Raw genomic sequence first — 14,510 nt, forward strand, 5'->3', positions numbered from 1 at the left:
GCGGTCCCGTGGAGAGGAATGAACAGGTGTAGGGCGGTGGTTTTAGTGGGTAAAAATTCCACACAGATAGGTACGGGCCTATCCGTGTCTTTTGAAGATTTGCACCGACCCTCGTAAAAAAAAACAAAAAAAAAAAAAAAAACATGTATATATGATTGACTGTTAATTTGAAGGAGATGATCAGAGCTCCGGGCCAAGGAGGAAGAAAAAATAGTAATAATAAAAATAGTAAAAATTGGGCTGAAAATAAATAAATAGTTATTACTATTTTTTCTTCCTTCTTGACCGCAGCTCAGCCCATCTCCTTCAAATCTATACTTTTTGTATAAATTATTTTATATTAAATTGCAATTGTATAAACTATTCAATAATATAATCTACCTCCTCTTTCACATTATTGTGTATCATTTCATTTTAATAAATAGATAAATATTTACATAGAAAGTTTTTGAAGGACTCCATTCATTTTCTCCTCTCCTTCAAATGCTTTCATAATAATATTTATGATATTGATCTCATTGATTTTTTTTTCTTCTTTAGAATCATTGCTGTTAATTACGAGGCAAGAGACAAAGGAGTAACAAGATTTATGCGAGGAGATGATGCCAAGAAGCATTGTCCAGAAATCATTTTAGTATCTGTGCCTACTGTAAGAGAAAAAGCAGATTTAACTAGGTACTAAATTTATCTTTACCTGAATAATTTTGTTACATATATTTTAAATTTCACTGGCCTCATTAAGTATCTAATGTATTCAAAACCAAAACAAAAATTTAATAAAAAAAAATCCTCAAAATAACCTCATCTGTCTATAACTATACAAAGGGATAGGATGTTACTGCACACCTCCTCTGATGTATTGGATTGTTAGTGAAGTTATCTATTCATTAACGAAACTTGGTATAATAGTCTGGTACTTTCCACACCCAAATGAAATTAGATAGATACTCTTCTGACTATAATACATTCATATACTTTATGTTTTCATGTACATATGCAAGAAGCTTTCTGTTTGTGTACCATGCACAGATGGATGACAGAAAATTTACTTGTAAGAAGCCCTAGCATGTTGTGAAAGACATCCAACTATTAAACAAATTTCATTATTTATTGACAATGACACTACAGACGTACCTATATATTTAAGAGAAGATGCAATAACATTCATGTGGTTATTTTGTGGTCTGTTTTATTTTAATATTTTTAATTTTTCAGGTATTGGCACAGGTTAAAATAGAATTGATTGATTTGACAAGAATGTGAATAGAAAGAGCTTGAGTGTAAATGTGGCATGTTGTATATGAAGTGATTGGGCATGGGAATAGGAATCTACTGACTTATAATAAGATAACAGATGGATATGTAGAGTCAAAAACAAAATTACTTTATTTAGTGCACAAACAATTAAATAAATGAGGCTAAGACTAATGGCACTATCGACTAACCAAGTACAATAGACAGGGAAATGATTTCAGTTCGTATATATTGAAGACAGGGACAGGGAAATGGGAAATTGGGTTTACTTATTATGCTGGGACCTATCAATATTGTCACACCATAGTACCTTTTTTTGCCTTCTTTGGCCATTGAAAGTATAATTGTTTGGTTGCTGAGGTCTCTGGAAAAATTCCGAATCACAACAACCCTTGTTTAATGTTTGGTAAATTAAAGTAGGATAGTTTGGCAGGTGAGGTTTGAAGAACTGGCTGAAATGTTTACAATATTGAGAAAGAGTATTTATATTTTTATTATATTTCAAGCTGTTTATTCAAAAAGATAAAATTTAATTTATCATATGTATTAAATAAATGCTTTGTTTAATAATATACTATTTTTATATTAATATGCCTATAGTAATAGAAATGCTTTAATCGAATATGATGGGACAATTAAATTAATTAAAACTCCATGTTACATTTCTTTTTCATTATTAAAGTCCATGTTCAAACACCTGCTAATTATACAAGATCCAAGTAAAAAAAAGTCAGTTATTTCACCCAAATTTTGTATTACTTTAATGAAAACTATGTTTAATTACTAGTGAAAATTGATGGCTCAGCTAATTATAGCTAGGGGAATAAAAAATGGTGCCTGTTTCAAAAGTTACAAAAAAAAATTAAATTTTTCTTTCAGAGCTCCATATCTTTTAAACTACTTATGACAAGAACATAATTTAAAGTAGAGTCATTTTCCTAAATTAGTTGTTCAGTAGTTCCTGAGATACAGTTTTTTAAAAAGCAACATTTCATAATGAAATCACGAAAAAACAGGAGTTAGTTCATTTATTTTGGGAAAAATATATCTCAGGATCTATTAGATGTAAAAACACCCACCAGTGTTAGCAAATTAAACTTAGTTAATGATGATTATAATGTTTACCTTCATAGGAATAGTAGTTATTATAATTGAGAAAATAAATTCACAAAATATTGATTTTTTATTATTTGTAAAAAAGTTTTGATTTATGAAAAATATATATCAGAAACCATTAGACGAACAGATGTCTGCAAGCACTCAAATAAAAGCTAGTTTAATGTACTATAAAGTAGTTTATTATATTTATCTTCATAGGATTAGTAGTTTTCATATTTACTTAACTAAATTTATTTCTGTTTTGTTTTTTTTCAGGCAAAATTTCATATGCAAATATCAAAAAAACTACTAACCCTACGAAGATAAACTACTTTGTAATACATTAAAATAGCTTTAATTTGAGTGTTGGTAGAAATATGTATATCTAATGGTTTCTCAGATATTTCATAAATCAAACAACTAGAAATCATTATTTTGTGAACATAGTTTGGAAAATATCATTAATACTTATAAATCCTACAAATATAAATGTCATTTTTTGTCATAGCAGCTTCCAGCAAAAACTCTTCATTTGTGAAGATATGAAATAATAAAATATTTAATATATTTTAAGCTCAAATTGTTTTGAAACATATATTAACTTATAGCTCATATTCTATATGCTTGTTGATATAGGATCAGCAACTAACTGTGAATATGTGCCCTCAATTACATACAGGATTCATCACTTTTAAGACTAAATAATTAAATCTGTTTGATATTGAATACCAACTACTGTGCAAAGAGTTTTCATCTCAAGAAAGGATGCATTGGATAGCAGAACATGTTAATATAATTTTCAAAGTTGTATCTAATAAATTGTCGGGGTTGTCTCTGGTCTTAGGCGATTTCTCCAGCCTGATATCTCTTTACAGAAGGCCCACAACAAGGCGTATTCATTATAAGTTAGGAACGGCCGTGCCAGAGAATGAGCCCTGGACACTGACGCAGGTAGAGGAGGTCTGGGTAAGAGAGTCTAAGGCAGAGTAACAGTTCTAGTTGCCGAGATGAAGCGGACGGACTAGAACTGTCAAGATATGAGCCAGCTTACTAGTTGCCGAGATGAAGCGGACGGACCAGTAAGTTGATTAGGCTAGGTGCAGCTCTAGTTGCCGAGATGAAGCGGACGGACTAGAGCCGGGGAGAGACGGGAAATTACACTGGTTGCCGAGATGAAGCAGACGGACCAGTGTAACCGTTATGGATTAGGTTACAATCTTAGTTGCCGAGATGAAGCGACGGACTAAGATTGCTGGAAAGAAGGAAAGGATGTAGGCCATCGTCTTAGGTGTGCATACAGAAATAACTACTTTTACAAGCATAGATTGGCAATGAAATTCTCTATCTCAAGCAGTGTATATGTCACACCAGTGCCATGACTAGACCCAGGAAAGGATGTGGATCTATGATCGAGTTTTGGGGATTTAGAGTCCCTTATTTATAGGTCTAGTCCATGGGGCTGTGACCGAGAAGCGGTCGGAACATGTCTGCTTGAGATAGGTTCGTGCATTCCATCGTTATCATTTATTATTCATTGTACAGATATTGCTAAGTATTATGTACAGAAATTATTAATATACAAAAATGACAATGTCTTTTTACAAAATGAACTGATTTATAAATTTGAGAGCTTCGGTGAGGCTCGAGGTGGATCGCTCTGGTGAGTTGTGGTCCAACGACTTGCTCCCTGCTACAAAATCATTATCAATAAAAACGACTACGAAAAAAACTGTGAAACTGAAGCCAAATAAAAAATTGTAGTACGGTGTGCAAATCACATAACTTTCACTTACTACTCTACATAACTCAAGTTTGTGCAGATTCGTTGGCTTATATTGAAGTAATTGCTATTTTGGTAATTTTTGAGGAAAATAATTAAAGACCAGGAAAGGTGAGAATTATGAACAAGAAATTTTATTTTCCTATTCCTATAAAAGTTTGTATTTTAGGAGCTATCCTAGTCACTTGCTAACCGAGACCATCACTGTTACAATAGGTAGGCACAAAGTTCGTTCTCAGTCTTTTTTAAAATACGTAAGTCATGATGGATGCACATCTCGGGTTTAATATTCACACGATCCTTATTGTCACGCCTTATGCTTAACGTTGGAGGTCACAGAGAAAAAAGTAGCAGGCTTCTTGCTACTGTTGTCCCCTCAATCAATTTATATGGAGCTCCAATTTGGAAAGTAGCGATGGTTACCAAATCATACATGAGACAGATGGTTTCCATTAATCGCTGAGTTTCCTTAAGGACAGTAAGTGCTTTTTGGACTGTTTCCTATGAGGCGGTATGCATGATAGCCAGAATGCCACCTATTGAACTTCTTATTGTAGAATGAATTATGGACTATGTTTTCGTGTTTTGAGAGAAGATCAGAAAATAACTATCAATTAGTGGCAACAGCGAATGCTGTTGGGAAGCTGCAGACCCCTGTAGGTGGACTTATAGGTTAATACCCAATGCTGGTTATAGGTTAATACCATGTTGGTTTGAGGTATGGTCGCCGACATGATGAGGTGGATTTTTATGTAATCCAACCTTTGACCAGACATGAGTGCTTTAGAGCCTACAAATACCACTTTAAACTGGACAACATCCTATGATGCTGTGTGTGTCCTCACAGATATTCCTCCAATAGATCTTTTGGCAGATGAACACAGCCAGATGTCCCGAAGGAAATTAGAAGAGATACTGATTGGGTTACATCGCAAAAGAAGAGAGAATTCAGACTCTTAAAAGATGGCAGAGATGCTGGAATGCCTCATCTTTTGGAAGATGGACCCATCATGTGATTCCTTATGTATCAACATAGGTATCCCGGAAACACGGAGAGGTGGATTATTATCTCACTCAGCCGTTTGCATACTATGGTTGCTTCAAAGCCTTCTTAGTCCACTTCAAACTGGAGGAAAGATCATTGTGCCCAACTTGTGTTTCCTTGGATGAAACAGTTGAACATCTGTTCTTCTGTTGTCCAGGTTTTTCTCAAGAAAAAGAAGAGCTAGACATAAAACTTAGCAAAAAAATTAGTTCCAGAAAACAGTCCCTTTGATGATGACTAGCCAGAAGAATTGGAGTGCTGTATCACACTATGCAGCGCAAAAGCGGTTGAAGGCTCAGAGCATAAGAGTGAGAAAGAAGAGGCCAGGCAATGACTTACCTTAAAGAAGATGTAGATAGATAACCCTTCTGCCCTGTGAAGTAATACTTGACAGTGGTTCTGTGGGGTGGTGAAATAAAAATTGGAAGGTGGTTTTTAGTTAGTTGAAATATCACACTGTTGTGTAACTTATTATTGATTGCACTTCGTCTTATGAAAGATTTATCTTTAAAACCTAAAAAAAAAAAAAATACACAAACACCAGTTTACGAAACTTAATTATTTGGACTTAAGTGACCTCAAAACATGTATTGTTGTTGAAAACTCAAATTTGAAATTTTGCACGATTGCAATACTTTCTCTTAATATATATTCCATGTATAGATAAATGAAATTATTATTTGAAATATGAGAAAATGTTGTTAAACTAATAAACATTATGGATTTGTACTATCAGAAGTTTGGAAAAAATCATTTCAGAAACTACCTTTTTTGAACGTTTCAGAAAATATTTCTCAGGAATAATTGCTTAGAAACAGAGAGTGACATCTTTTTAAGAGTTTCATTTGTTCATCGAGTTTAATAGTATAAAAAAACTCAGACATCAATGTTAGTAGTTTTATGATGATGTATGTCTATGTTGAGGATTCTTTCTGAGGTTGAGAAAGGGGCAAGTTTTTTTTCTATGCTCTGTGAAAAATGGCATTCAACTTAGTGTTTCCTTTGTTAGTTATTTGTTTGTAATGTAAAACTTTGCTGATGTTAATAGCTAAAAATATATTTGTAGATTGCACAATTCATATCCAAGTTAATAAAAAAATTTAAAATCTTCAATAGATTTGTTGTTTAAATAAATGTAAAAAAATCTATCATTGCTATTTAATATTTCATTATTATTACAACAGCTCCTTCTAAACTATCTTCAATAATTCTCTATTTATCAATAATAATACTGTGAGCTGGGTGCTATTCACAAATTTCATTCTTCTAATAAACATTTATGATTTTCTCTTCTACAGGTACAGAGATGCTGGAAGGGAAGTTTTAGCCATTTTGTGCAAATTCAGCACTTGTGTTCAAAGAGCTAGTGTTGATGAAGCTTATATTGATCTCACAAAAGCAGTTGAAGAAAGGATGAAATTACTGTCCCAATTCAATCCAGAAAAATGGAAATCAACATTTGTTGTTGGATACTCAACGAATTCTTCCAATGATGAAGGTTTTGAAAAATTACTGTACACAAAAAAATTATTTTTTATTATTTCTATTTATTGAAGTAGAGGAATTATCATTACTTCTAAATTTTTGCTAAAATCTAGGAGAAAGGAAAAATGGTCTTAGAGCTTGGTTAAAAGACACCGAGTCGCTTAACAATACAGCTTCACTAAGGCTTGCTGTTGGTGCTTTGATTGTTGAAGAAATTAGAGAAACTGTTTTATCTGAAACTGGCTTTAAATGCTCTGCTGGTATTGCTCATAATAAGGTTTGTTTCCACTCATATTTGATTGGTAAAAATTTAGTTATAAATATGCTTGCTAGAACATGGCTGTTTTCCATACATTTGTCTAAAGTATGCTTTTAAATAATTAGAGGAGATAATTATCCAAAGTTAGTTATATTAATAATTTAGATTAATGATAATAATCTATATTCTTTAGTCCTGAAAACTGTTAGAATTGAATTTATAAGCTCATTCCTCCTTTTGAAAAGATTGAATTTGCTCACTCTGGCTAAATTCCATTCCAGATATATTACTCTTGTGCTCAGGAGATCCTGAAATGTTAAACTATAAAATTTAATTTTTAGACCTATCGTATGTTTAACTTCCTCCTATACTTGATAAAGGTTGGGCATTAATGAATTAACTAAGCCCAAATAATGTATGCTGTAACATATATTAGCAGGTTCTTCCTTATTTTATTGTAATTAAAATTCCCTACTGCGTCATAGATTAACAAAATATACTATTAGTCCACTTGTAGAATGTCAGCATCAGCCGGGAATATAATCTCTTTGCCCAAGCACCCATTGCTGCCAGAGAATGAAGAAGCACAAAAATCAGATTATTGTTCTAAGAACCCATTACAACTTATTTTGTCTGCAGTAAATATCTTGTAAACAATTTCAATATTATTATTGTATTTCTAGATTCTGGCCAAACTAGCATGTGGACTTCATAAACCAAATCGTCAAACTATTTTACCTCTGGAATGTGTTTTGGAACTCTATAAAACATTACCAGTGAAGAAGATAAAAAATTTAGGTGGCAAATTAGGTAATAATGTTGTTGAAAAACTTGGTTGTCAAACTATGAGCGATCTACTGAAATTCAGTGAAAAAGAACTTCAAGCTAAATATGATGAAAAAACAGGGTACACTCTTAATGTTTATGTAGTTTGGAAATATATTTTTAAGCATTAGTTTTTAAAATAAAATAGTCTATATAAAACTCAATCCACTATGTAAAATCTATTTCTTATCCATTAAAATTAGTAGAATGCCTTTCCACTAATCTCGCCACTTTCCTAAATTACCGTGTTCTGTTCAAGACCTCTACTTTCAAATGTTCCCAGCCCTCTGGATCAATTCAGAAATCAGAGAGAAGGTGAGAAAAAGGGATACAACCAAAAGATGTTTTAGGCAAACTAGAACCTATGAAAAATACTCCTCCTTTAAATTCTTAAGGAATCTCACCCATCTTCCAAAATACTCCTCCTTTAAATTCTTAAGGAATCTCACTCATCTTCCCTATGCCGAGCCAAAGCACGTTTTTTTTTTTTTTTTACACTTTCTTATCTCAAAATCCTGATCTAAGCCTCCTTATCTAAGTCTCGATGGTAAATCCTTAAAACCTTTCTATAGTAAATTCTGAATCCTGTACTTCTTATCCTGTTTCTCTGGATGAACTAACTTACATTCATCCTGTACTTGTTATCCTCTACTGTGATAATCCTGTACTTATTATCCTGTTTCTCCAGATGAACTAACTTTGCTATTCATTCTATGTGAATCCTCTTCCCTTATTGCATACTCCATTCCACAAACCCATTTTGACCCCCAAAAATTTCTTTTTCATGCATATTTCTCCTGAAGACCTCTCCTCTGTCCTAAAATTCAGAATTAATGACTGTGGTCTGGACCAAATTCCTGTTAAAATAATAAAACTGTGCCTTCCGGTCATATTTCCTATCCTTTTGCACGTTTACAATTTTTCACTCCAAAATTCAATTTTTCCTTCAGCTTGGAAAAATTCATTGCCCGTTCATTGAATAAAGTCCATGTTCCCTCCCAAGTCTCCTATTTCATACCTATCTCTATCCTCTCTAATCTATCAAAACCATTCGAAAGAATAGTGCGTTCGCAGCTTACTACATTCCTCAATCCTCTCCAGTCTGCCTTCTGACCCCTTGTTGAAAAAACCTCTATTGATAGACAAAAAAATCACCATCGTAGTTTTTTTTTATTTCTCAAAAGCCTTCAACTCTGCCAATCATAAAAATCCTCCTTTCCAAACTCCAAAACTTCTCCTTATTAAATATTGTTATAAAATGGTTTCATAGTTTCTTATCGCTTCATTTCCAAACTCATTACTCTCAATAAACCCCCTTCCACTAACACGTGATGTTCCTAAGGGCTCCTCACTCTCACCCTTTTCTCAATATATATATATATATATTAATGACTTCCTGATTCTATTCACCATTCACAATACCTTCCGTACACTGATTACCAACAAATTTACCTATCCTTTTATCCTGCTGAAATGCTCAAGACGATCTGCAAGCTGTAAGAAAATATAGATAACATCAATGAATGGGCAGCGAACAATGATCTCAGGCTTAATACTGAAAAAACTAAGGGTATCCTCATTAGTTCCAAATTCCTTCTTAATTCTGTTCCTTACTATCCCCTACTCTACCTCAGTCGCCAACCCATTCAATTCCACACCTCAGTGGGAAACCTTGGGATGATTTTTGATCAGCACCTATCCTGGAATGACCATATTTCTCTAATTATCCTTAATCTATACCCCTCAAGACCTGCCAGCTTCTAGTCTCCTTCATTTTCCCCCGCTTCAATTATGGTTGCCTTGTTTATATTTGATTATCAGGTAGGCTAGAGGTGAGACTTAAGAGAGTAATGGATTGTTTTGTTAGATTCATCTCTGGGATCCTAGGATACTTTCGTGTAGGAAGGTGACAACCAACATGAGATATCATACCTGTCTCAGTTGTAAAATATTCTGTTCTTGTCAACAAGTTTGATATCATGACTTAAAATAATATCTTTTAAACTGATGATCATGATATAAATAGAAACATGCATATACCTCATTATATATAAAGTTCATCGTGTTTATTTTAACATGCATTAATATGTTCTTTATAGATCATGGCTTTATAACATTGCACGTGGATTAGACAATGAACCAGTCACAGCCCGTCTAGTTGCTAAAAGTATAGGTTGTTGTAAAAATTTTCCTGGTCGTACTGCTTTAATCAAAACCAAAGATGTGCATCATTGGATTAGTAAATTAGCTGAAGAATTATCTGAAAGGTTATTAGAAGATGAAGTTATGGTAAATATTATTAAATTACCTCGATTAAATTGTTTTAAACATAAATATTTGCATTAAATGATGTTTATTCTTCAGATAAATGAAGATGATTCAGGATAAACATTCTTCTGTATTAGTTCCTTCTACCTTCTAGATCACTAATGCTGTTATTCAATTTTCATTTGTTTTCTTGCTAATAATTCATAACCAAATATCTCATGTACATTATGTTAACTGTAGCCTGTATGTAATAAATGTTCTCATAATAATAATAAATGAAGAAAATATTAACTAAAATATTATGCACCTTCTTAATATTGGAACATAGGTGGTATCATTACTTCATTTAATGTTCTGATCTAAATATTTTAAGAATTAATATTTGACCAACAATTGATAGTTTGTATACTTATGTAATAGATGGTCCAGTTCTTGTAACAAGAAACTCTTGTTTTAATATGAAAAATAAACATTAAATTGAATTGAATAGAGATCCAAAGAAATTTGCGAAGATCAAGAAACAAGATAGAATTCACATTTTAATCATTTTTTTCCTTATTTTTTAATTTAAAAATATATTCTTGTTGTTTATAACCTATAAAACCAATCTAGTAAATAATAACTGAATAAATTAGTAAAGAGACATATTTTCATAAATTCTAAAGAAATGAAACAATACCAATAATAACCAAATACTGTTTATTTCAATCAAAATATGGAGAGAACATTTTTTTTTTTTTAATCACTTGTTGTTAGGAAGAGGGTTAAGGTTGTTAGATGATGTATTTATATCTAAAGGATAAAAATGAAGAATATTCATTTGAAACTTAGTGGCATAATTCTTAGAATAACTCAAAAAATACCATAAGATGATTTTTCATTTCTTGTTCTGACATTTCTTGAATATAGGATTGTTATCCTACAGTTTACTAACATATTCTAATCTAGAGTGGAAAAGCTGAGATTCATTCTTTGGGGCTGCCACTAAATAAATTTCTAAATTAAAAAAAGGTCAAACTGCTGTTGCTAATACTGACTCAAGATCGCTATAATTTGGGCACTCTGTAGCCGAGGGAGCTAAAGCATCTATATTAGCAGTCTTGTTACTACAACAGCACCAGCATTACAGCTTCACCATCAGATTATAAATTCACCCCTTTCCTTCTTATCGGGTGTCTTTTGTATGGCATCCTCTTTAGTGTTTTATGAAATGATATGGAAATATTACGTAAAATATAAGGGAGGGCTAGTTATTCAATAGATTACTCAACCTATTCTAGCCAGAATATAATAATAAATCTGATTGTGTTTATTAATGTAGTGCATTTGACACAGAATGACTGACTACTTCTGAAAAATATTTCAAATAATATATTTAAAAAAATACACTGTTATTGAATTAAATCTGTGTTATTTTTTTGAGTACACGATATAATGGGACTTCTAAAATCTTTTCACCTAGGAATTAGTATTAGAGATATTGCCATATTCTGGATTTTCTGGGCATTGCCTGTATAGCAATTATTTTTATTTTTTTTTTTTACATATTATTTATTTGTTTTAAGTCACTATTATCTTATTATTAGTATAAACCCAGCAATACTCATATATTAATATACCAATATATTTGGGCATCACTGCTTATAAAAGTAAAGTATTTCTCTCTTTGTTACGCATAAGAAAATTTGTGATAGTAAGTATGTAGTTTATAACTTTTTAATCACATAAATATTACTATTTAAATAAATATAATGTTTATAATATATTATTATTGTTTTAACTTTTGTTACAGAATAAACGAAGAGCTAATTTGTTGACTGTGTCGATGCACTTAGAAATAAACAAAAAAGACACTGCCTCTTCTAAATCTGTAGCTTTGTCTTCTTATGAAGTTGATAAGATATTCTTTGTGGCAGAACAAACTCTCAAAAAAGTTTGCAAAGTAGATCCATCTAATGATAACTGGTAAATTATAATATTTCTTGTTTTCATTTTTTTAATATCTAAATTTCAGAAAAGTTTTAATATCTATATGACTGGTATTTGTTAAGAAACAGATAACTCTAATTTTATTTAAGATTAGTAAGAAGGTTCTTAAATCTTAATTATTATTGTTATTTGGAATACAAATCATTTTACAATTACTTTTTGAGAATTCTAAAGTTTTATAATCATCTAGTAACTATATTTTTCACAATAGAGCTATGTAAAAAAGCTATATCATATAAAGGTCTTCTTAGAGAAAAACTTTGAACCACTGAGATGTTATGTGAGGCAATATGTAATCAACCTGTTTCTTCTTTGTTACTTCTGTATTAAAATATTAAGTGGTTACTGTTTAGCCAATTATTTATTTCAAGTGTTGACTTGGTATCAAAAAATACCAACTGCATGTGAACTGAACTCAGTAAATATAATTCAGGCATTTTTATTGTGGCAAATAAAATGGGCTTGTAAGATTTTGTAAAAGTATCCCTAATAATTAATTAACTCTGATATGATAGATGAACATTAGAGGAGTAGACTGAAACGTTAATGGGAGGATTGCGTCAAGACTAATCTTTTGGATTTGGTTTTTTAAATGTGTGGGCGCAGTAATTGGTAGAATTGGCTTTGAACCTCCAGGCTCACTAAGCATTTTATTATTATTGGTGGAAAACTAAATTAAGTTCTACTGTATAAAAAAAACACAGTTTCTAGACACTAACACGTTGCTTTTTTTTAAAGCTAACTTTGAGATCAAATACTTGTTTTTTGTGTTTTATTGAACTAAAAATATAGTTATATGCTATAATTCTTTCAACAAAAGTATGTTATGTCAGAATCCACATTAATCCCTTCATATAGTGTAGAAGGTTTCGTACTAAAGATAGCGGATACCTCCAAGGAATCTATTTTTACCATTTAAATATATATCTTCTATTATTACCTAGTTAAAAAGTCCTCAAGTTTGATTTCACAGCAATATTTCTGTGATACACTTATATATAAATAAAAAAATAATACACTTTTATGTTTATTATGGAGCTGAGGTTTTAGAAATGTTTAAACTCTATTGAATCAGTGCAAAAATGAACATTTACATAATTTGAATTGTACTAATTCGAATTCAGAGGTTGTAAATTTAATTCAAAAGATATTTCCTCCAAGAATATGTTACAAATTTTCAATGGATTAAAGTAGGAAGATTCAGCAATACTTTCTTCTACCATGACTCTCTTTGCACTGTTTCTTTAATATAATTAATTTTTGCTGTAATGAGGCATTTCCATGTGAAATAAATGTTTCTCATACAAATAAGATTAAGGCATTTATTTAATGTTTCCCCAATTTATAGGAATAAATTATAAAGTAGATATAATTCATGTAGACATAAAGTATTATAAAACACTCAATCATCAGTAAAATTTTCCCTTAACAATTGTATAAATAACAACAGTGTTTTGAATTCTTGTAAATCTCTAATTAAATCTTTTTTTTTAGGTATCCACCAATAAAACAGTTAGGGTTTTCAGCTGGTAAATTTTCCAACAGTTCAAATAAAATTGCTAAATTTTTTAATGTTTCTGAAAACTCAAATCTTAATAGTGCTAAAACCAATGTAAAAACAGACAATACTGCATCAATTTCAGGAAATGAAAATAAGTCCTCTTTCTTTGAACGCATGTTTCAGCGTGATGTTTTAGATTCAAATAAGAAACTGAATATGGTTCCTGATTTTTCTAAACATGACTTATATGTTGACAGTGAAGATTCTCAAGGTTCAATGGTAAAAGCGGTTGATGAAAATAGAGAAACTCCTAATGAGAGCCAAAAAGATAATATCAAAAGAAAACTATTTTGTTTAGAAAATGATGATACGGAGCTAGAACATGATGTCAATAAACAAAAATCAAAAACTGATTCAAAAACAGACTTTGTAAATGAACGGTCTGTAGTGAATTTAAATGAAAAACCTGCAAAGAAAAAGAACACACTAATAAATTTTTTCAATCAAAACATTAAACAGGAAGAATGGGTTAAGCCCGAAGAATTATTTCCAGATATCTCTCAAATTGATGATGAATTACTTAAAGCTCTTCCTTCATCTTACAGAAATAAAATTATGAAGCTGAGAGAAAGTATTAAGCATGATGAGAATTTGAATACTGAAGGACAAGATATACCAATTAACATTGCAGTTAATAATACAGAGAAAGTCAGTAATTTATCATCTATTGCAGGCAACAGCTCAATTAAGTGTGAAGAATGTGGTGAAATTGTTGATGATTATGAATTGCATCAGGATATGCATATTGCTATGAAGTTGGATAAAGAACTGAATTCTATTCCCCGAGTTGTAAATAGTGCAAATGCTATTACAAAAAATAATAACGACAATAAAAGAAAGCTCAAAACCAGTGGCAAGAAAAAAAATTCTAATAACAAAAAAAGTAAGAGTATAGACATGTTTTTCAAAAAATAAGTATATTTTTAAAAAGAAGAAAAATATTTAA

General features: G+C 31.3%; 1 protein-coding gene across 12 annotated transcripts in view; it reads left to right on the top strand.

The window, feature by feature from the left end:
- The window catches only part of DNApol-eta (DNA polymerase eta), a 113,450-nt gene extending 98,955 nt beyond the window's left edge, over positions 1-14,495 (top strand). For 11 of the 12 annotated variants that reach the window (XM_014431271.2, XM_067048723.1, XM_014431274.2 and 8 more), the window contains 7 exons: positions 541-675; positions 6,476-6,675; positions 6,776-6,939; positions 7,605-7,828; positions 9,846-10,035; positions 11,807-11,979; positions 13,498-14,495. In XM_014431271.2, the coding sequence (XP_014286757.1) occupies positions 541-675; positions 6,476-6,675; positions 6,776-6,939; positions 7,605-7,828; positions 9,846-10,035; positions 11,807-11,979; positions 13,498-14,479 (2,068 nt within the window). In that variant the 3' untranslated portion in view covers positions 14,480-14,495. The remainder of the gene's footprint in view (positions 1-540; positions 676-6,475; positions 6,676-6,775; positions 6,940-7,604; positions 7,829-9,845; positions 10,036-11,806; positions 11,980-13,497) is intronic. The other variant, XM_014431278.2, reaches the window with a different exon arrangement.
- The last annotated feature ends 15 nt before the right edge of the window (positions 14,496-14,510 follow it).

Source organism: Halyomorpha halys, unplaced genomic scaffold (genome assembly GCF_000696795.3).
Source record: "Halyomorpha halys isolate HHAL.00 unplaced genomic scaffold, Hhal_1.1 Scaffold961.1, whole genome shotgun sequence".
NCBI lineage: Eukaryota > Metazoa > Arthropoda > Insecta > Hemiptera > Pentatomidae > Halyomorpha > Halyomorpha halys.